The sequence below is a fragment of the Pleurodeles waltl genome, chromosome 1_1 (genome assembly GCF_031143425.1).
Source record: "Pleurodeles waltl isolate 20211129_DDA chromosome 1_1, aPleWal1.hap1.20221129, whole genome shotgun sequence".
NCBI lineage: Eukaryota > Metazoa > Chordata > Amphibia > Caudata > Salamandridae > Pleurodeles > Pleurodeles waltl.
The window spans coordinates 431,778,391-431,801,837 of record NC_090436.1 but is presented as its reverse complement, the minus strand read 5'-3'; the positions used below and the strand labels follow the sequence as shown (position 1 = coordinate 431,801,837).

Below are 23,447 nucleotides of genomic sequence, written 5' to 3'. Positions count from 1 at the left end.
TCTATAAAAGCATAGAGAAAGCGGGCCTGAGCCGTTCAAACTTTGAGTATTACTACGGGTGGCCTAATTGCTAGATACTTACTATTTGTTTGGACCATATAAATGTGACTATGGACATTTCACCTTCTTCACAGAAGTTATTTTCCCTAGTTCACCCATGGCTTTTTTTAATTAATTAAATTTAAAAGTGAAATAAAAAAGTAAGTTAAGAATAGTGCAGGATCTTGTACATCTTTGGCATGGTAGACATTTTTAAAAACTAAAATGTCATTTGTAGACAGTGTTACGTATCTCAACTCAATACAGATTCCAGACACAATTTTTTGGTTACAGATGTGTTAGATTAAATGGAGACTTCAGCTAAGGGAAGAGAGATGCAATTAATTTTCATTATTACTATAATGTAGGCTAAACATGTTTTTCACCAGCCTTAAAGATCTGTGGTTCATGGGAAAAATTAAGTTTAGAGCAATATATTCTTCTGAACATTGCTCTCATGTTACACGAATATATCAAAAATTGCACTACAGGGAGACAGATTGGACCCAGAAAGTAATAGGTTGATGGCATTCCAAAGACATTAGTATTAAAAACGAACTATGGATCAAAGTTGTGTTTCTGATTGATGGAACCGTTTCTTGTGTACAATATTGCTGACAGTTTTTATGATGGATCATTTATATTAGATAGTTAAAAAACTGTCAAGATCTTCATGCTGTGCACCAATGCATGTGCAGGAACCAGATCCTGCACGTTTTTATTTGTGTCCAGTATTATTCTCATTCTTGTCACAGATCAGCAGAACGCTAACAGATATCACTGGAGAGCAGATAATGTGATCTTGTTGTGAGTCCATTCGGGGCCAAAGGGCGATCTGCTGACTCCCCAATAATTATCCAAGTAATCTTGTGCCTGGGAAAGGTAGTGGCCTATCGTATAATTGCTTAAAACGTGGAAGAATCCCAAACCTCGTCAGTTTAATGTCTTGTGTGTTTAATGTAATTAGCGCTATTGAAAGTGCTATAACAATAAAATAAATCAAGATTTTCCCAGAAGTTGAAGGGAGGCAAGTATTTTATGGTGATAAAGTGGTGAGTAAGGCAGTGGAACTGTAGTCTGTTTCCTTATTATCCACCCTTATAGGTTCACCGCAACAGTCTTAATACTTGATGTTAATCTTCTTTGTTCTGTTTAAGTACCGCTCTTATTGGCGTCATTCCTGCCTACTATGGGGCACTTTGGGTTGCTAATGAACTTGTTAGTGGTGTATGTGTTCTCTTCTTTGCCTTTTTCCCCACAATCTTCTTCTCCCGTGGTCTTTTAAATATACAAGTGAGTAATGAATTGGGATCTCTGGCTTAAGCTGTGACACCTTATAGGATCAGATTTGCGGTAATCGTATGACAGCACATATCGCTTAACATTTCAGTACTGGTAGCATTAATTGGATATAGTTATAAGAGTTTTTTTCTAAACTGATACTTTTTAGAAAAAAATAGTGTAGTTGGAAATGCCATGCCCAGAATTTTGGTTTGGGTGGTTTTCCTGTGGTAAATGTGAGGGACCAACGAGACCTAGGCAGGTATTCATCATGTAAATATGAGTTTCAAAAGGAATATCCATAACTCTAAAAGAAGGCAGTTAACTTTACAAAGCTTTTGATTGAGTTTGAAAAAAAATGTTTGTTAATCATATAGATTTGTACATGGCTGAATATGGGGAATATAGAAGTGCTGGTTTCTACTGAACGTGGTTCAAGACAGTTACCCCCTCCCCCTACTACTACTTGTTCCAACTAGGCCCCATTGCCCCAACGCAGGGGAGGGGGATGTGAAATGCCCTGTAGTGTAACTCCCTTCAAAGACTAAATTGTCCTCTCTTCGAAGACTCCATTCCACCCTCAAGTCCAGCTTCCATGACAGCACAAGTCCCAACCCAAAATTCCTGAACTTTCCTCTAATCTGGCTCTGATTATTTACAGGCTACAATCGTACTTCCCTAATCATGTGGAGATACTTCCTTGAGACATTTATGAGAAAGTCAACTCTTCCCTCCCCACGAGTAGTGTTCCACCACCAGTAAAATCCATTATCATATACTGTCTAAAAGAACATTCCGAGATCTTAAAGAAATGTGCCCCTGTGCACCTGCAACAGGATCTTTGAATCTTAAACATCTGCATTGTACCCTAGTAGAGGCATTCAAACCCCACTAATTCATGATGTCTAGCTGAAAATACAATGGCTTGGTATCTCTCGTTCTGCTAGAGATCTCAGTCCATATTTGACACTGCCAGCATTTGAGGCTACTTCAGAGGCTCTCAGTCTAACCTCTAGAGAGAAACCAGGTATTTAAGTGATTCCAGTCTTTCTCCTCTAACTGTGCCTACTCTAGGTCTTAGTGTTTCCTGGCCTGTAATATCATTTTTCACTGTGGCATCCACTAGGGTTCTGTTAATTTGCAACTTTTTAACATGTCTCTCATTCTAGTAGCAAATGTTACTAGGGTATAACCGATTCACTGCAATAGACTTGAAAATTCTTTCAATGCACAATAAGTTGGCCTAACTTAATGGCTCCAAATCTAAAATCTTTTTTCTAGCAAAAGCTTTATTCTGTTGTGAGCTTCCTTAACCCGTTTTCAATGTCTAGGAACCGATTGTCCTTTTTGACAGAAATCTCTCCGCTTTCTCAACTTAATATCGTTGTGGCCACTGTCATTTTCAAACTGGAAACCCTGTGATGGATCACCATTTCTCCTATGTCAGATAATTACTACTGTTCTATGGAGTAGTGTGGCCAGTATATACTACTTCAGTGGATTGGTTTGCCCTTTTGACTGTAAATGTCAGTCTATTGAATACAGCTTAAGCAATGACCACTGAGACAATTCAATGCCTGGAAATTTACCCACCTCATTTCAGGACCACGAAGAGTTTAATATACTACAGTATGGCACTTGTGGATATGAACATCAATAGTTTAAGTTTTTTTCATATTTTTTGATGTAAGGTAAATAGTAATATTTACCTTTACAGTTACTAAATTTGAGGTACAATCAGCAAGATTATGTATACTAGATTGCAATAGAAGTAATAGAGTATTAACATGCCCATTGCATTGCCCCAATGACTAATACTTCTTCTCTGTTCAGGTGCTTTGGAGGTGCTGCTGGAAATGAGGAGGCAGAAAATAAAATTCAGCAGAGAAACATACATACTTGGATTTGCAATCTGCTACAAGCTAGTAAGTGATGGTCTACTCACAAAACACAAGTCAAATGGTTTGGAAAGTCAAAATTTATAGTGATTTATTTTACCAAAAGTTTCCAAATTTGTGTTGTGTAAATACCAATTAAGATAGCTAATTTAACGGGAGCATCTAAAGAACATAATAAGAATCTGGCGTGTTTCTTCCAAAAGAAAATCCTACACATTTAGGCAACCTTTCTAACAACTCCTCTAAGGAGCTTAAATTGACATCTCAAGATGAATATCATCCTATTAGACCCACTCTCTGTCTTTCAGCCTCTGACTGGAGAATTACTTGGAAATTATCTGTCAAATATAAAATCAGGACCTCCTCTGGACCCTGCCCCTCCGTTTATACTAGCCCTAGGTGCAAAGGTTATAGTGCCTGACCTAACTAATATTCTTAATGAATCTCTCACAGCTGGTAAGTTACCGCAAAATTGGAAACATGCGGTTATCAAACCTTTATTGAAAAAACCTATGCTGGATGCATCTTTACCTAGCTATTATAGACCTATTACTCCTCTTCCCATAGCATCGAAAATAATTGAAAAATGTCAATAACCAAGTAACAGGCTTCCTGGAAGAACATAAGCTTCTTCATCCCACCCAAATGGGCTTCAGACCACAACATAGCACTGAAACTGCCCTCTTGGCTATGACCGAAGACACTCAACAACGTCTAGATGCGAGCGTTTACGAAGCAATCATTCTATTACATTTGAGCGCCGCGTTTGATACGGTGGATAACAAAATCCTACTTCAAAGAATCACCCAAGCAGGATTTGAGGGCATTACCTTTAAATGGTTCTCTTCTTTTTTTGGAAAACAGGTCTTTCCAAGTCTTGGATAGGTCATTCTTTTCCAATATTTTTCCCTTTACTTGTGGGGTTCCTCAGTGTTCCTCCCTGTGCACTACCCTTTTTAATAATTATATGTCTCCATTGGCCAAGATTGTGGAACCCTATGGTCTATCCTTAATATCTTATGCTGATGACACTCAGTTGGTTTACTCCTTCTCTACTAATGCGAACTCTGATCAAGCCACTCTATCGTCCTGCCTTTCAGATGTCACCAGTTAGATGCCAGACAGCAAGCTTAAACTCAATTATGAAAAAACTCAAGTTATGTTGGTTGGGAATTTTTACCTACTTAAGTCCCCTATTTCTATCCCAGAAGGGCTGAAAGATCTCCGCCCTTCAAAAGAAACCATAAAAAGTTTAGGTTTCTGGCTGGACTCTCACCTTATAATGGAATGTCATTCAAAAAAACTTGAGGCCACTTGCTTCAATCTTTTAAGAATCTTTAGGAATATTTTCTAAGTTTCTTCCTTTTCCCCCCAGAAGACTTATTATTCAGGCCCTTATATTGTCTTGTCTGGACTATGGAAATGTCTTATTTTTTAGCTCTCCCACCTACGTATTAAGGAGATTGCAGGTAGTGCAGAGCGCAGCAGCCTACCTACTCATGGCCACCCCCGACATCTATCAGCCAAACCAGCCTTAGCCTCCCTCCACTGGCTTCCTATCCAACAAAGGATTAACTTTAAAGCTGTGTGTATCGTGTGCACCGAGATCTTCATTCTAAGGGTCTGGCTTTTCTCAGACGAATCATTACACCCTACATCCCTTGGAGATCTCTTAGATCCTCATCGGATGCTCTAATTATTACCTGTTGTGTTAAGAAAGCAAGATTGGGAGGCAGATCCTTTGTGTTTAGAGCAGCTAATATTTGGAATTCCCTTCCCTTGGAACTCCGGCTGGACAACTCTGAACTTTCTTTTTGTAGAAAACTGAAGACTTTATTCTTTTTAGCATAGTCCAGTTTTTTTGGTTCCTCTCAGTACAGTTTTTAGCGCTGGAATGCTTCCGGGTAGTCATGCTCTCTACAAATCCACTAAACTAAACTAAACTTAATAAACCTTTTCCAAAATGTGCTACAGTAACGCTCCTGTAACTCTTCTGATTTATACTATAATCTCTATTCCAGTTAAATTCTCAGAGATATTGCTTTTGGAATTGCAAAAAAATTAATTTTGGATATGTATATAATTTTCATTGGAGATGAAAGTGCATTAAAAAAATATAGCTCAATATTGTGTGCAGTTGTGCAGAATAGTTTGTAGCCACCATACTGAATTGGCACGTATAGGGCCCTTCAGTGAAAAACAAACACAGTTCTCATTCCCACCGATCCTATGTCACCAACATTAATGATTCAAAATGGCCCCTTTGTTTTATGTCTGTTTTAAGAGCTTCAATGGCAGCCATTCAGCAGATGTCCCCTTTGAACGACGTTTTAGGCCTACACTCTATATTTATATTGCCCTGCTTTTTCTAATTATGTAGCAAATATGATGGCATATCTGTCTGCTGCATCTGTTTATTTAAACATGTGATCACCCTTTATAAATGTTTTTTCTTTTCAGAATAGATCAGAATCTCCCTCCATCTGTTGCTTGCTGCTGGATGAAATAGACATGAAAGCAGAACATATACCAAGGCAAGCATTCTGCTTTGCTGCTGCACTGGCTCTGAAACAGGTATAATTTCGTTCTCTTTTTATTTTTTATAAATGTATGAAAGCCAGTATGTCTTGCCTATTTGAAAGCTTTAGGCTTTGTCAGTGGCGTGACCTTCAGCTATGTTTTACAGCAGTGTGACATAGCTGAAAGTTGGAAAACGAAGAGTTATATGACGCAGGCAGCACTGGCTGCGTCATAGAGCTTTTTTCTCTAGTGGGCCCGTAGGTGTAAACAAATATGCGGGATGGAAAATGGCAGCAACAACAGGGGAGGGGGTGGATGGGAAGGGTCAAGCAACAATGCAGGATGGGACAGAGGCACAGGGCAAGCAACAAAGCAAGTGAGACAGGACAAGCAACAAAGCAGTACAAGAGGGACTTTGGCAAGCAAGAGAGTGGAAGGAATGGGGGCAAGATACAAAATGGGAGGGACGGGACAAACCGCAATGCAGGAGGTCAGCGGGAGCAGTAGCAACATGGCAAGCAGCAACCCAAGAGGGGCAGGTGCAAGTAAAAGAAAAAGGTATCTCCGAAAGCGCAACCAGTGGAAGGACATGCATTGGACAAGGAAACAGTACTTCAGCATTGCTTCAGGGGAGAGACAAACACACAAAGAGAAAATGAAGCCAGGACCAGCTGACCAAAGAGAAGCAAGGAAATGAGGGCAATAATGAAGCCAACCACTGGTAAGCAATGCACGGGCTCTAAGCCTCCTCTAAGTAAACAAAATGTCTTCCAGGCGAGAGCATATGCGCTGTCTCAGGCGAGACCAAACACAATGAACTTGAGAAACTATCCCCATCCACCAAGTGCCACTAGCAGCAAATGCCGCTAGCATCAGCATCCGATTATGATCTCAGCACACCTTTACACTGGAGAAGCAGCAGATTCAAGTATGAAGATATCACTGAAGAGTTTTCTTATGTTTCAACGGTAAATAGCCTCTCAAACACCAATAGAAAGGGTACCTTGCATCCAATCCTAAATTGTCTCTCACAAACAGAACATGATGCCTTGTAGATGAGCACAATCTATAGTAAGTCAGAGCAATGTGTTCCAGAGAATCAGTAGCTTTGCTACATATTCAGCACGTTCTAGCTTTATAGTCAGTATTGTGCCAAACTCCTCACATCGAGATTAGGTTCAAATATCTTGAGGTAAAAATAACTAACTTTGTAAATGAGTTTTCCAGTGGGAGAGGAATGGCCTATCAGGACCAGGTTTCAGAGCAGTAGAATAGTTGCCTGAATTTGGGGAACTAAGGCTATTCTTTTCAGAATGCTGCTGTGGGGTTCCCTTAAAATAGGTGTACGTAATCTGGGAATGAAGGGAAAAGGTGTAGGAAGTAAAGATGATCACACCACACACTATGCCCCTTTTATTGGGAAGGACGAGCAAAACCAGGGACAGGAATGCTTCCCATTGGTCACAGATATGTGGGACAAATCAGAAGAGAGCCCTTGGTAGTAATAAAAGTCTGAAGAGAAGAGAACTGCTAATAGTCCACTTTGACTAAGAGATCTGAACTAAGTACCCTTATTGCTTCAACAAGATCTTGGTTAGGATGATGTCTTTGTAAACCACCACCTCTTTGCCCAACACAACTAGAAGAAAACGTGAGGACCCGGAGTATAGAAGATACTGTCTTCTAGTTTGACTAGAGACCATTTTTCACAGAAGACCACAACTACTAAGAGGCAGCACCGTACCATGCCACTTCTAAGTGTTCTCCGGGCAAATTCCTTAAAGAGGCTGAATTGCCTACAAGGGTCTCTGAAAAGAATAGTTTCTATTACACAGCACTTGGTCTCTGAACCCACCTTCTATGAATCTTTAAGTCCTGAACATGTGGGACATCTGAGTAGCTAGCTATGTGAAATCACTGGCTAGCAAGCCTCAGTGATATTCCTGTCTACCTGGCGTCTGCCAGTGTGTTTGCCATCCACCAAAGAGTGCAGTATTATGCTTTGTTTGTGTTACACTCCCACTTGAAAAGAACACGGGGTAGGCCTAGCAATAGGACTCTAATACAGAAATTATACTCTGAATGAAAAAAATGACAATCCACTGTTTCAACATCTAAATTGGGATATAAATATAGTCCTCTAGATCAAGGCTCCATGACTCCCTGACTGGAAGAGTGCTGTTATCCATTGACATGTCTATTGTGGAATGTTTTCCAAATATATTGAATGTTCTTTATTAGATCTAAGATGAAAAAAGACAAAGTAGTAGAGCATCTATATTATCTCACTGGGTGTAGTACCCTGTTATTACAGAGGGCTCCCTTCTGGCAGGATTTCTTGTACATAGCAATGGGGTGAGACCCGAGACTTGTGGCACCAATAAGTATTCTGGTCAGTATCCTGTTTTTGTTTTGAGAGTTAGTCTGACTGGTGCTGATATCATTCAGGCCTGCACAAATTGTTGAAGCCCCTTTCCCTTACCACATCAGCTGTTTCTGAGGCTGTTCCTTGCCAAGATTCCTTGATCCTCCCCTAAGACGTTGCAATTGAACCTGCCTCTGCTTGATAAAGTAAAAGACCTCACGGAGGGCTGTCTGAAAAGTAGGCCTTGGGGGAGGCTGTCTCTTGTCCTAGGAACCCGAGAATTCTTCAAGGCGCTGTTGCCTTTCAGTCACGCATGAAGACCTTTTTGTGGGCTGCCACGAAAGACCCTGTAGCCAAGGCAGTTGCCTTATCCATATCAAACATTGTGTGTGCTTCACACTGCCATATGACTCCACTAGGTAAAACACTGGAACATATAATCCCTGCTTTGTGGTTTATTTATTGCACCTGCTTTCTAAACAAGTGCGGCTGTATTTATCATCTGTGCAGAAGTATTCACTGCTAGTAATTAACGTTTTTTTTATATGTATTAAAGCGATAAATTAATCCTTTGTAACTTGGTAGAATATCCTGCTTTACAAGGGTTTGATCAAGTATTCAACACATACAAAAATGGCACGTAAGAAGTATCCAACAAAAATGTACTTAAAGCTCACATAAAAGTATCCTGTAGCAGTGCTGGTTGATCACCACCTTGAACAACGGATCAGAAAATATCAATCCACAAGGCAGCATAAGTATTCGTCTCTTTTGCAGTATTTTTGTTATATCTAGGGCGAGTGTTCAATAGTCCATCGGAACAAACGCCAGTTCTAATCTTTGAATATGAAAACTGTCACTGCTTGTCAATTACCCGTTACCCCCCCCCCCCCAAAGCTGGAAATGATGGAACTGACTCTGTAGGTAGAGTGAAGGTGTTGGTGTCCTTTACTGGTCATCCTGCCCAAACACCGCTCTTGACTGTCTGCAAATGTAGTTCCCTTAATAGAGTGTTGATGAGTTTCGATGTTTGGCCTATTTGCAGGGCGTGTCAGTTCAGGAATTGAGATGGTTGGTATTAACCATTGTGTTGCCAAGCTTGCTGCTATCTCTTATCTCCAACTGGGCATGGAACTGCAAGAGTCCTAACATTCTGCTGTCCAGCGGTGTTAGTTTGGCAGTCCGTTCACGAGGACTGTGCAGATGTTATCCAGACAATTGTAAGAGGAGGAGACTGGGTTAAGTCGATGGAGCACTTTATCATTGCAGCCTCAACCATCTTGTCCCCAGAATATCAGGATGAAAAGTCCTAAATTGCCTTTTTGGGATGTGTGAAATACATGTAATTACACAGAATTTTGGGAAAATTATACTTAATTGCGTGAAATGCAAAATCAGCATTTAGTGCAGCGAAATGCATCCTTAGCACCAATTTTGAACATTAAATTATTTTTGCGCCAAAAAGTGCAATAAACAGCATCTGCTTGCGCCCAGGTCATCCACATTGCTGGTATGCACTCGTATTACATTTTTGCAATAAATGGCACAAAATTATATAGCGTTGCATAATTTTGAGAATTTCGAGTAAAAAACATAATGCGAAATTGCTCAAATGACATGACATTATTCCGGCGTATCGAATATTTTCCCGGACCCTGCTTTAGTGATTTCCATGAATGATTTGCCTGGTGACAATCAGATTCTGCCTTTATCAAGGGCAATAAATGAGTCCTGAATTGTTGCACCTTTATATCTTCAGGCCGCCATTCCAGTCAGATCTCTGACTGCCAAGTTTTGACATGTGTAGACATCAGTCGAAAAGCTGACCAATGGTGCTTGGTTTATTTCCTTATTTTTTACAAAGAAAACAACCTGATTAAGGATGAATGTTTTTTCTTTTCGGAAAGTTGTGCAACAAAAACACTCTATCTTCATCTTCTTAGTTTTACGTTAAATTCCTACACAAATGTATTCCTCTTCACACAGACCAAATAAATAAAATAAAATTAATTTTAAAGAACATTTTGTAGGTCTAATTTCATTAAATAAGGCACGGTAAGCAGTTTAGTGTATATTCCTGTGATAGTTTTATTTATCGGGTCAATATTATTTTTGGCTTCAGTGCTCTATTGCGTTACTTTGCCTTATTTCATAAATATTATCAGCTCCTTGATGTTGTGATGCATTTTGGTCTTACACTTCTGCTAAGACGCCACCAGGACACATTTTATTATTGTGATAAATAAAATTAGTCCTAAGTCAATTTTTTGGGCAGTTTCGTGACACAGTACTTCGAGTCCATTTCTTCCACCCTGTCGGACCTCATCACCTGCATCTCATAATTCACAGAGGTCTGGCGTGGGCAGTAGTTTCTGGATCATTTCAGCCCTGGTGACTTAGGGCCAGATGTACAAAGTATTTTTCCAGTTGCGAACGGCCCGATTCCCAAAATCAGGCTGTTTGCAACAGGAAAAATGCTTTTTCAAATTTTAAAAAGGCTATTCAGTAATTTGTTACCGAATAGCAATTTACATTTGCGAATCGGTATTTGGAAGGGGAATGTTTTGGGCTTCCCTTTCAAATACTGAATCGGTATGGTATGTTGTACTATTTTGCAACCAAAGTCCAGTCGCAAAACATTTAATACTTTACAATCGTTTTACATTTCATAAGTCGGGGTAACCCATTAACAAATGGGGGGACCTCTTTGACATTGTTGAAAAAATTAATTTTTAAGAACAGGCAGTGACACTGCCTACTCTTAAAATATGAAACTTCAAAGTTTCATTTTTCTCTTTTCAAACGGAAAAAAAAATACTTTATTAAAAGCAATCGCAGACATAGCGGTCTGCTGACATGAGCAGGCCACTATCTCTTTGATGGCTGTTATTCCTAATGGGTCGCATATTGTGACCTACCTCATTAATATTCATAAGGGAAAGCGATTTGCGTCCTACTAGGAATCACAAATTAAGAAATAAACATTTCATCCATTTAGAATACAGATAACCATATAGTGATTCAGAAAAAACACTATTTGGGAGTTAATATTTTAAAGGTATGTACATCTGGCTCTAGATCCTCTATTACTTCATAGTCTCTCCTGTTAGTGCAATCTGTGATTTTACCCACAAAGGACCATTCAGTGTAATCTTTTTCCCATTCCTTCGCTGTTTGACCCTGGGGATGTAACCAGTAAATAGAAATCGAGTGTTTTGCCAGTATCACCCTGAAGACTGTCAATCTATAGCTCATCCTGCCTTTTGGTTTGGTGATGCTTCCCAATAAACAGTGTTTGATGGAGGCCTCATGCATGGTACCTGCTATAGGACACAGTCTGGATGTAACATTTACCGTAATTCAGAGCAGGCCTCCACCTCCATGACCCTTGGACAGACAGAAGACCTCCCAGGCCATATTTCCTTTGGCTTCAACAGGGTCAATAAGTATGGCGCCAATAGTGTGCCAGTTTGAATCTCATGTTACTGGATGCTTTTTGACCTGGCAGAACTCTACCACTTTCTATATATTGGGGGTTCCATGACAGTCTTCCCATTGCACCCTTATCCTTAGAGTAATTTCTGATTTGTCTGCTTTCCTTACTTATCTTGCTTCAGATCTAGTACTGCTTCGAGTGTGGCTGATGCTTTAGTTGTGTTTGGAGAACACTGTCCATATCTCTCTTGCTGTCCTAGCAAATAGGGCATATTGTATGAACTGTCCAGGTCTGAGCACAAACCCCTTCCGTCCTTCGCTAAATTAAACAAGGGTCTCTCCCAGCATATGCCTCCAGGGTGTTTATTAGTCTATTTGAGTTTGCTTAGTGATTTGTTACTAATATTCGATTCCTGTAGATCTAAAATTGTCTTGTGTGGCAGTCATTTTGCCGATGAAATAACCAAATGTGCTTTGTTTGAGAAAGCAGCTCTAACGCTAAGATGTTCTAGGAGTGAACCTACTATACCCTGAGGCTATTAATGAAAATCCCAGCTTCGTTCTCAATGTAAAGGTAGTAGCTGTTTGTGGATAAAGTAAAATACATTTTTCATTCCTTTCTTAAATGACAGGATTGTATCCTGATAGGACAGGGTAACTGGTCGTTTATCTTGTCCCAGGCTCTGTGTCTTCCACTTTCTCCTGATTATGCTCAAGTGGTAGCTAGGAAGAAGCTTATACATCTTGAGCAAAAGAGATAAGTGTCTCTCGGAAGTTTGATGCTGAGTTCCCCAGTTGCTGGTCATTTTGTACACTGCCTATACTGAAAAATGAGGGCAAGATGTGTAGTTGGGGGAGATAAATGGAGCACAAGGACTGCTGGACTTCACATGAAGTGGACTGCACTGTTATTCCGATGAGGGAGAGGAGACGCATGCTCTTCCTGAACATCCAGCACTGCACACCTTAGTGACTTAGCTTGCCAAAACAAAATCGCAGGCCACCATTCTGCTAAGGAAGATGCTGTGTGTGTGCCAATAAGAAACGCCGACAGAGCAGTACATTGCTGTGATTGTTTCTGCCCACAGCTCACAAGGCACAATACTGCTTGCGAGCCCATAGGTGTCTCCCTCAGCCTGCTCTTGTGCCCTAACCATGATGTCAGCGAGGGCTTCCCACCCCAGTTGGAACTCATGGTTACTCGTGCTCGCAGGCACACAGACGGGCAATGCAGGCAGTGAGTGTGACCCTGCAGTGTGCGGGAGGGAAGCAGTGAATGCTAGGACTGGCCCCTCTGCCTGTGTAAATACGCCCTCTTCTGACACTGCCCATGTGCCCAGGCTGCAGCAGGGGAGTGCCTCCAAGTCACGACGCCAGCCCAAGCAATGGTCTTTCTTTTGTCGAGCATGTGGTGCCCTTCCAGACTCGGCCCTGCCCTCGCTCTGAGGTATCTGTCCAACACCGGATTATTCAGAAGGAAAGATAAAAACAGTGACCTTCATGCAGGACCCACAGACCACGCCCCGTTGAGAGAGAGAAAAAATGTGTACGTTGTGGTTAAGGCAGTCCTTTAGGGTCATTCGTGAGTGAATAGGAGTTAACTTTAGTTTAGGCGGTGGCTGCGTATCACCGAGTGTGAACTTATCTCGGAGTAATGATTGAGACCGTTAAGATGACTCCTGATATCGGGTGAGTGCGAAGCTAAAACACACGAATACGGTTTTTCTTGACAGAAATGGGCAGTGTAATCTCACAGTGCTTGAATGCTCGGGAGAGGTTGCTTGTGATTGTAAACGTTAGATCAAACTTCCATAATTTGAAACTATTAGCATTACTTTATGGTTAAAAGCACATAGTAAACACCAACTGTTTGTGTTATCCTTTACCTGCCGATAATTCACTGAAAAAAATGGCTGATACACAATTTTGGCATATATGGATAATATGGGAACCATCTTTAAAACAAATAATCAATGCTATTTGATGTGTTTGCAATTAGTTTATAATGTGCTACCATATACGATCGATTTCTCAAGTGGAACATTGTAAATGTTCGTTTTGCCCAGCGCTGTGTAAAATACATAAATAGTATTGCTACCAGAAAACGTTTTAAGCAGTGTGCAATTTTCAAAGTAGACTACTGCAAATCTGAAGGCAGTGGCATGTGTTTTGTGCAATGTCGAGTGTGTCTCATTTTAGCCGGTCGCATGTTTGTGTACAGATCAATAATGCTGTAAAATATTTGCTCTGTGGCCGCTGCGTAATTAGACAACCTCCCACATTTTATACTCTGTCCTGTTTGTCATAATTGTATCAATTGCCATCCTTTGTATACGTGTAAAAACCGATATGATAGGTGTTTAATTTGACTCTCCCTTACTTTTCCTCTCAGAATGATATTGCGAAGGCCAAATCCATATTTTCACGCATCATGAATACAGACAGCAGAATATGTAACAACCTTAATGTAAGTAGGAGCGACAATGTGTGTACGTCACTTATGCTGTTCTTTGTGCATCCTAGCCACGTACTAGTGTTCTCCTGATTCCAGCATTCTGTTGCTGTGATTATCGCAGTTGGACTCTTAAAGTTTATAAGTGAATGCCATCTTGTACTAACCACTGGTTACCAACTGTCCTGTAACGTGTGTCACTTGGCATTGGCTGTACAGATGTGCCAATGTGCGTTTTGTTAATTTTGTAGACGATCGCTTACAATTAAAGCAACGAAATAGGCAAATGTAATACGCATTGACAATGCCAATAGGTCCGGTTCATAAATGAAACTACCTGTTCATTTATTAGTGAGTTTAGCCACTCAAAACGTCATACAGTCTGTTGCTCAACAATGACTCTTGCATTCATTCTTACACCTACTGACTCATTCTTGCATTCAACATTTCACAATAAGCGGGATGGAGAGGGGTGTTATAATGCGGTACAGCATACTTTCTCCCCAGACCTTATATAATACATAAGGAGGTGTGGAGTTTCTACTGTGGACATTTTTTTTTTAAGGTCATCAGAGTATACTTTTGCATTCACCAATTTACCATCCACTATGAAGTACACACACAAACTGAGCAAGACTATACAAAATATTTTTTTTTTATAGTAGAATAAAAGAGCACATCCCAAGACCATCATATACCTTGCAATGCTAACTGTACATAGAATGCTTTTTTAAGTTCCAGCATAGCGACTACCTTGAGAAGCAATGTTTTTCATCCAATTTGAAGCAGTAAAACAGTACTCTGTCCACGTTATCATGTGATGTTGGCTGCTCAGGAAACCTAACATTGGTATCATATTGTGTATTATTATTGTACTGATCCAAAATGGGCAGCATAATGCTTCTAAATGTGGCAGCCATTGTGGAATGAAGCAAACAGCCTGTTGGACAATATTTATCTAAAAGGGCTGCTTGTTTTAGAAGCTGTGATCTTGCTGAATGTGGCACATTTCAGATTAAATGCGTGGCAAGCAGTAGCACTGTCTGGCGACCTTCAGGTTAAAAAAAATATTTAAAAAAATAACAAAAAAAATAAGAGAAGGAAAGAAATGAAATTAGCTCTATAAAAGGAGAAACTGGTAAACTAAAGTACTGGCCCACCAAATATAGCACCGAAGAGCACTCAGGTGGATAGACACACATGATCTGGCAAAAATCAGTCACTCACAGAAAAATAAATGTTGAAGTGGGTTTTCCCACTGTCCAATAGTGTATGCTGTCACGTAGAAGCAGAATGTGAGTGCCATTAAAAAAGATGAAGGACGGAAGAAGACTGACCCAAAACAATCTATATATGTAAATGTTTGTATAAGTTATTTATGAAATTTCTATGACTAAATCCTGGCAGACAACTAAATCTGTCAGGCCCTCGTAGTAGGGTCTAGCAAGGATTATTACAGTGCAAATCTTCTATCCCCAGAGTTTGTCAGGGGTGGTAATCCGCATCAAAATCCTTGCCTATTGCAGTAATCTGTAAAGTTCCATTTATCATATCTGTCTACAGGCTTTAACACAGTGTGGGGCCAGTCCTTCACCTAAAGAGCTTTAACATATGCTTTTCACAATAAGTAGGTCAGGCATACTTACTTTGGCGTAATGCTTTATTAACAGGTCGGACCTGTGGGATCTTAAAAGCTCTTCCCAGTCAACCAATCAAGCCTATAACCTTAACCATTGGCTTGTGTCCATGATCCACAGTGGTCTACTATAGTCAGCGTAAGCAGTTCCAGAAGGCAACTATTAGGCTTACAGTCATAGCATTAAAAAATATGAAACCACATATGCTTCCCCATAAGACAACTCGCAGTCTTAAAATGACACACACTTTCAATATTGCAATTGACAAAACAAAATACAACCCCTACTAGGATGGCCTACCAAAATTCTGTTGAGGATCAAGTCCCCAACACTAAAACTCCTGCTGCTATAGTAATCTGTGAGCCACTGTGTAATCAAATGTTAATAGCATGTGTGGCATACTCCTGCCATCTAGTGTTGGGTCTGGACATTTCTCATTGGTTTTCTTTGAAAAAGTTTGAGGCACAAGACCAGCCGTGACTCCTCCTTTGGTCCAGAATGCATCAGCACACAGGCTCCTCCTCAGATTGTTTTAATCCCATATCTGGCTCAGTCGTTCAGTACTCTGCTTCAAAGTAGAAGCTTTGTTTGCCATGGATTACTTTCTTTTATGGTTCCATTTCAGGATCTGTGGCTCCTTCTTCCACCCCAGTGACAAAAACAAGCAATGGCTTCCAAGCCACACGGAATAACTGTCACTCTCATCCTAGTCACCAGCAAGTTGAACTATGGGAACACCCTCTCACAAATCAGCTTACTAGAAGACTACTGACCATGCTCAACCTAAAACTCCCACTCAGAACTCGCATTACACCACATCTAAGGAAACTATACTGCTTCCATTACACAAACGTGCTTTATTCAAACTCCAAATCACACAGTCAAGGCACACCACAACTCAGGTCCAATGTACCTAAACAGTCATATCTCCTTCCACCAACCATCCAGACACCTCCGCTCCACAGGACTCTCACACAATGGCCTTGACCCGCCACTTCCCTTCAACGTTGGTCAAAGTTTATAATGCACCTACGACCACGTAATGGAACACACTCCATTCCATTTCTGACCTAGATGGAATGCGAAATATGCCTGGGTTGACCCCACGAGGTCTACAAACTCTGAGTCTCCCCAGACCTCAGAGCATCCCCCTGTGACACGTGCCTCGCCTTCTGTTGCAAAAAGGACTTTCAGACACAGAAGAAAGAGAAGGTGGACTCAATCCAAAATGCAGTGACAAGAGTTATCTGAAATGCCTGACACTTTCGGGGCTTAAGAGACCCCTGGTGTAGAAGAGGAAGATGTTTGCCCTTCTTGCATTCCCCTAGGCCAGACACAAGAAGAATCCAAGGCCCCCTTCTCTGAGGACTCTGACTGTTAGAAATGGGGTCTTTGGTTGGCAGTCAGGTTACCCCCTGTCCAAGCAAGGACCCCTCACTCTAGTCAGGGTAAGGCACACACAATCCGAATTATCCTGTGCCCACCCTCTGGTAGCTTGGCACTGAGCAGTCCGGCTTAACTTAGAAGGCAATGTGTAAAGTATTTGTGCAATAAATCATACAATAACACAATATAGCACCACAAAAATACACCACACAGTGTTTAGAAAAACATATAATATTTATCTGGATATTAGCAGGTCAAAACGATCAACGATGCAGTAAGTAAATGTAGAGATATGACTGAAAAGTGATATAAAGTGTCTTAAGTCTTTTTAAAGCAAACAAAGTCTCTTTTTAGCCCAAAGTACCTGGTTTGGTTGAAAAATCTCCAGAAGGGGCCACAGAGGAGGAGAAGCATGGAAACAAAGGAGGTGTGCGTCGATTTCTCGGGCTGCACACAGTGATGCGTCGTTTAGTTTCCATGCAGGGACGGCTGTGCGTCGATTTCCGGTGCTCGGTCATGGATCCTCTTCGGGTTGTGGGGTTTTCTGACGCCCCGGGGTCTGTGCATGGAATCCTGGGCTTGTTGAGCGAAGTCACAAGCTCTGCGTTGTTCCGGTTCGGCGTGCAGTGAATTACTCACCACGGGGCAGGCTGTGCGTCGTTTTTATCAAGCTGTGCATCAAATTTTCGCCGCACAAGGAGGCCAGTTACAAGTGAGAAGTCTTTTTGGTCCTGAGACTTCAGGGAACAGGAGGTAAGCTCTATCCAAGCCCTTGGAGAGCACGTCTTCATCGCAGCCAGGGAGCAGCAAGGCAGCAGTCCTTCACAGAAAGCAGTCAGGTGAGTCCTTTGGGCAGCCAGGCAGTTCTTCTTGGCAGGATGCAGGTTCTGGTTACAAGTTTCTTCTCCAGGAAGTGTCTGAGTTGGAAGGGGCAGAGGCCCTGTTTATATACCCAAATGTGCCTTTGAAGTGGGGGAGACTTCAAAGAGTGGCTTAGAAGTGCACCAGGTCCCCTTTCAGTTCAATCCTGTCTGCCAGGGTCCCAGTAGGGGGTGTGGCAGTCCTTTGTGTGAGACCAGGCCCTCCACCCTCCCAGCCCAGGAAGACCCATTCAAAATGCAGATGTATGCAAGTGAGGCTGAGTAGCTTGTGTTTGGGGTGTGTCTGAGTGAATGCATATGGAGCTGTCACTTAAACCCAGCCAGACGTGGATTGTAAGGCACAGAAAGATTTAAGTGCAGAGAAAAGCTCACTTTCTAAAATTGACGTTTCTAAAATAGTAATAATATTAAATCCAGCTTCAGCAGGATTTTATATCACTATTCTGGCCATACTAAATATGACCTTCCTACTCGTTTCAGATCAGCAGCTACAACTCAAACAATATGCGAGGGTAGCCCCAATTTTAGACTATGAAGGGAGCAGGCCTCACAGAAGTGTAAAAACGAATTTGGGAGTCTTACACTAGCAGGACATGTAAACTACATAGGTACATGTCCTGCCTTTTGCGTACATAGCACCCTGCCCTATGGGCTACCTACGGCATACCTTAGGGGGTGTCCTATGTGTAGAAAAAGGGGAGTTTTAGGCTTGGCAAGTACTTTTAAATGCTAAGTCGAATTGGCAGTGAAACGGCACACACAGGCCTTGCAATGGCAGGCATGAGACAAGGTTAAGGGGCTCCTTAAGTGGGTGGCATAACCAGTGCTGCAGGCCCACTAGTAGTATTTAATCTACAGGCCCTGGGCACATATAGTGCACAGTACTAGGGACTTATAAATAAATTAAATATTCCAATTGGGTATGATCCAATGTTACCATGTTTAAAGGGAGAGGGCATATGCACTTTAGCACTGGTTAGCAGTGGTAAAGTGCGCAGTGTCTAAAAATTAGCAAAAACAGTGTCCAAAAAGTGGAGGGAGGCAGTCAGAAAGTTAGGGGTGACCACCCTAAGGCTGTCAGGTCTAACGTGTCCCCCCCCAACTGAAAGTGGGGAGAGTTAACCAACCTCCTGGGAGCTCTCATGGCTAAGGCGGAAGTATCTGGAGAGACCATCAGCGTTGGCGTGGTCAATCCCCGGACGATAATCCACCGTAAAGTCTATCCCCTATAGGGAAATGGACCACTTCAAGAGTTTTGGATTCTCACCCCTCATCTACATGAGCCATCTGAGGTGCCTGTGGTCTGTCTGAACCCGGAAGTGAGTCCCAAACAGGTAGGGTCTTAACTTCTTTAGTGCCCAGACCACAGCAAATGCTTTGCTCTCAATAGCACTCCACCTCTGTTCCCATGGTAATAGCCTTCTGCTAATAAAGGCTACTGATTGGTCTGAGCCCTCCTCATTTAGCTGAGCTATAACCGCCCCCATGCCATGCTCTGAAGAGTCTGTCTGCACAATAAATTCCTGGGAGTAGTCATTGCCCTTGGGCACGGTGGCCGTGCACATGGCTTCTTTCAGAGAATCAAAGGCTTTCTGACAAGCCTCTGTCCAATTCACCAACCTAGGTTGTTTCTTGGAAGTGAGTTGTGTCAAGGGTGACACAATGGTACCATAGCCGTTGACAAATCTGCGGTAGTATCCAGTGAGGCCTAAAATGGTTGTCACTTCAGTCTGTGTTCTAGGTGGTTGTCAGGCCTTGATAGTTTCAATCTTGGCCTTGAGTGGCTGCACCTTGCCACCACCCACTAAGTGTCCCAAGTACACCACGCAACCCTGCCCAGTCTGGCACTTACTAGCCTTGATGGTCAGACCTGCCTGTTGCAGAGCCTGAAGCACCTCCTTGAGGTGGAGTAGGTGTTCCTCCCAGCTGGACTGCAGACAGCTATGTCATCCAGGTAGGCTGCACAGTAGGCACCCTTGCCAGCTAGGACCCCGTTAACCAACCGTTGGAAGGTAGCGGGGCATTTTTCAACCCAAATGGCATCACCCGGAACTGGCAATGGCCATCAGATGTAGAAAATGCTGATCTCTCTTTGGCCCCCTCAGTCAGGGCGATCTGCCAGTACCCTGAAGTAAGATCAAGCGTACTCAGGAACTTGGCAGCGCCTAGTCTGTCAACGAGCTCATCAGCTCGGGGATCTGGTGAGCATCATTCCGTGTGACTGAGTTGAGACCCCGGTAGTACTCACAGAACCTGAGTTCTGGCTTTGCACCGGGAGCAGCAGCCTTAGGCACCAGCACCTCAGGGCTGGCCCAGGGCCTACTGGCTTTCTCAATAACCCCTAAAGTCAACATCTTGGAGACCTCCTCCTTGATGCTGGCCTTCATCTTATCCGATAACCTGTAAACTGTGTTCTTCACAGGGGGACTGTCACCAGTGTCAATGTCATGAACACATAGGTGGGCCAGCCCAGGAGTAAGGGAAAACAGGGAGGAGAACTGCTCTAACAGCCCATAGCAGTCTCCTCTCTGGTTTACAGTCAGGGAGTCAGAGAGAATGAAACCCTCTACTGACCCATCACCTTCTTTGGCATAGAGGAGGTTGGGGAGAGGTTCACTCTCCTCTTCCATGCTCTCATCTACAGTATGACCAGAAGCATACTTATCTCAGACCTCTCAAAGTGAGGTTTGAGCCTGTTGTGATGGAGGAACCTTAGGGTGTGCCTAGGGGTCTTGAGGTCCACTAGGTAAGTGGCCTCCCCTTCACGCTCCTTGATCTCAAAGGGGCTGGTCCAGCGGTCCTGGAGAGCCCTGGGCTGTATGGCTCCATCACCCAAACCTTGTCTCCAGGTGAGAACTTAACCAGCGTGGTCTTCCGGTCATACCACTCCTTTATCACCTCTTGACTGGCCTCGAGGTTACTCTTGGCCTGCTTCCAGAAGCGTTGGGTTTGGTTGCGGAGGGCCAGCATGTAGCTGACCACATTCTGGGGAGGTGTCTTGGGAGCTTTCTCCCAGCCCTCTTTAACAATGCTTAGAGGTCCCCGGACAGGGTGACCATAGAGAAGCTCAAAGGGGTGAACTCCACCCCTTTCTGGGGCACCTCTCTGTAAGCAAACAGGCATGGTAAGAGGACGTCCCACTTACGCCTCATGGCTTCAGTCAGGCCATTAATCATGCCCTTCACGGTCTTGTTGAATTTCTCAACAAGCCTATTGGATTGAGGATGATAAGGGGTGGTAAACCGGTAGGTCACCCCACATTCATCCCACATGGACTTAATGTACGCAGACATGAGGTTTGTGGCCCTGTCAGACACAACCTCCTTAGGGAATCCCACACGGGTAAATATTTCCAACAGGGCTCTGGTCACCATCGGTGCGGTCACTGTTCTCGGAGGGATTGCCTCTGGATAGCCGGTGGCATGGCCCACCAAGACCAGGATAAACCTGTAGCCCAAGGCAGGTTTGGGGTCCAAGGGACCAACAATATTGATGCCCACCCTTTCAAAGGGGGTGCCAGTGACGGGGAGTGGGAGCAGGGGAGCCTTAAGCTTTTTCCCTGTCTTTCCACTAGCCTGGCAGGTGGGGCAAGCTCTGCAGAAATTATCTGAGGCTAACCTCATTCTGGGCCAATGGAAGTGGGTGACAAGCCTATTAAAGGTCTTGTCTTGGCCCAGATGTCCTGCCAGGGGAATGTCGTGAGCCAGACCCAGTAGGAAGGCCCGGTAACACTGGGGGACCACCAGCACACATGCTGCCCCAGGACCTGGAACCTTAGGCTCACTGTAAAGGAGATCATTCTCCCAGTAAATATGGTGAGTGCCAGAGGCGTCACCTGCTGCTTGGGCTGTGGCCTGTCGCCTCAGACCCTCAAGGGTGGGGCATTCCTTCTGCGCCTTGCAGAATTCTGCCCTGGTTGGCCCACCCTCTACTTGCCAACCAGCAAGTTCAGGTAGGTTACCCAGGTCAGCTATGTCCTCCGCAGTTGGCTCAGGGGCCTCCTCCTCCTCAGGGGCCCGTCCACCATTGTGGGAACATCTGAGGCGGGGTTCCCGCACCTCTTGCCCTTCCTCTTTGCAGCTGTTTGGGCCATTGTTCCAGACTCCAGACGCCGTTGACTCCCTTCCCGGGTAGCCATGGACCGTGTGGTCATGCAGACCCACTCAGGCAAACCCATCATCTCCAGGTGGGATACAATGGCAGGCCTGAGACAAGGTTAAGGGGCTACTTCAGTGGGTGGTACAACCAGTGCTGCAGGCCCACTAGTAGTATTTAATCTACAGGCCCTGGGCACATATAGTGCACAGTACTAGGGACTTATAAGTAAATTAAATAGTCCAATTGGGTATGATCCAATGTTACCATGTTTAAAGGGAGAGAGCATATGCACTTTAGCACTGATTAGCAGTGGTAAAGTGTGCAGAGTCTAAAAACCAGTAAAAACAGTGTCCAAAAATTGGAGGGAGGCAGGCAAAAAGTTAGGGGTGACCACCCTAAGGCTGTCCGATTTAACATTGATGTTGAGAAAATGTCGAATTCCTCATACCAGCACCACAGCAGGAGTCAGTTTTGGGGCCCGAATATCAGGGTCAGTCTTGAGCTCCTATGCTACCACCTGCCGAAGCAAAACACTGCTCCCACCTGAGTCCAGCATCAAGCCCAGAGCTGAGACTACACAGCACCCTGCCCTATGGGTTACCTAGGGCATACCTTAGGGGTGTCTTATATGTAGAAAAAGGGGAGTTTTAGGCTTGGCAAGTACTTTTAAATGCCAAGTCGAATTGGCAGTGAAACTGCACATACAGGCCTTTCAATGGCAGGCCTGAGACAAGGTTAAGGGGCTACTTCAGTGGGTGGTACAACCAGTGCTGCAGGCCCACTAGTAGTATTTAATCTACAGACCCTGGGTACATATAGTGCACATTACTAGGGACTTACAAGTAAATTAAATAAATAGTCCAATTGGGTTTGATCCATCGTTACCATGTTTAAAGGGAGAGAGCATATGCACTTTAGCACTGGTTAGCAGTGGTAAAGTGTGCAGAGTCTAAAAACTAGTAAAAAACAGTGTCCAAAAAGTGGAGAGAGGCAGGCAAAAAGTTAGGGGTGACCACCCTAAGGTTGTCAGATCTAACATTGATGTTGAGAAAATGTCGAATTCCTCATACCAGCAATACAACAGGAGTCAGTTTTGGGGCCGAATATCAGGGTCAGTCTTGAACTCCTATGCTACCACCTGCCGAAGCAGAACACTGCTCCCACTAGAGTCCAGCATCAAGCCCAGAGCCGAGACTAAAAGGCCTAAACCCTCAGAGCTCACACCTCCATCCGGCATGTCCCAAACTCCAGAGGTCGGCTTGCCTTTTAGGCCTCAGGAGGGATATGACCCTTGGAAAGATTAAGTAGTCGACCACATCATGACCAGGATCTCAAGCAGTATCCTTCTGAGTAGTTCCAACAGGATGGTACTACTGGATATCTTGCAGTAATACAGCGGGATGCTCAGGACCACCAGATCAAGCTCCATTCTACAGAGAATGAGAATGAGAATGA

General features: G+C 43.3%; 1 protein-coding gene across 2 annotated transcripts in view; it reads left to right on the top strand.

Moving 5' to 3' along the window:
- PTCD2 (pentatricopeptide repeat domain 2) overlaps positions 1-23,447 on the top strand; it is a 256,012-nt gene that overhangs the window by 146,478 nt on the left and 86,087 nt on the right. For both annotated transcript variants that reach the window (XM_069224151.1, XM_069224144.1), the window contains exons 6-8: positions 3,154-3,245; positions 5,679-5,792; positions 13,931-14,005. In XM_069224151.1, coding sequence (XP_069080252.1) covers positions 3,154-3,245; positions 5,679-5,792; positions 13,931-14,005 — 281 coding nt within the window. The remainder of the gene's footprint in view (positions 1-3,153; positions 3,246-5,678; positions 5,793-13,930; positions 14,006-23,447) is intronic.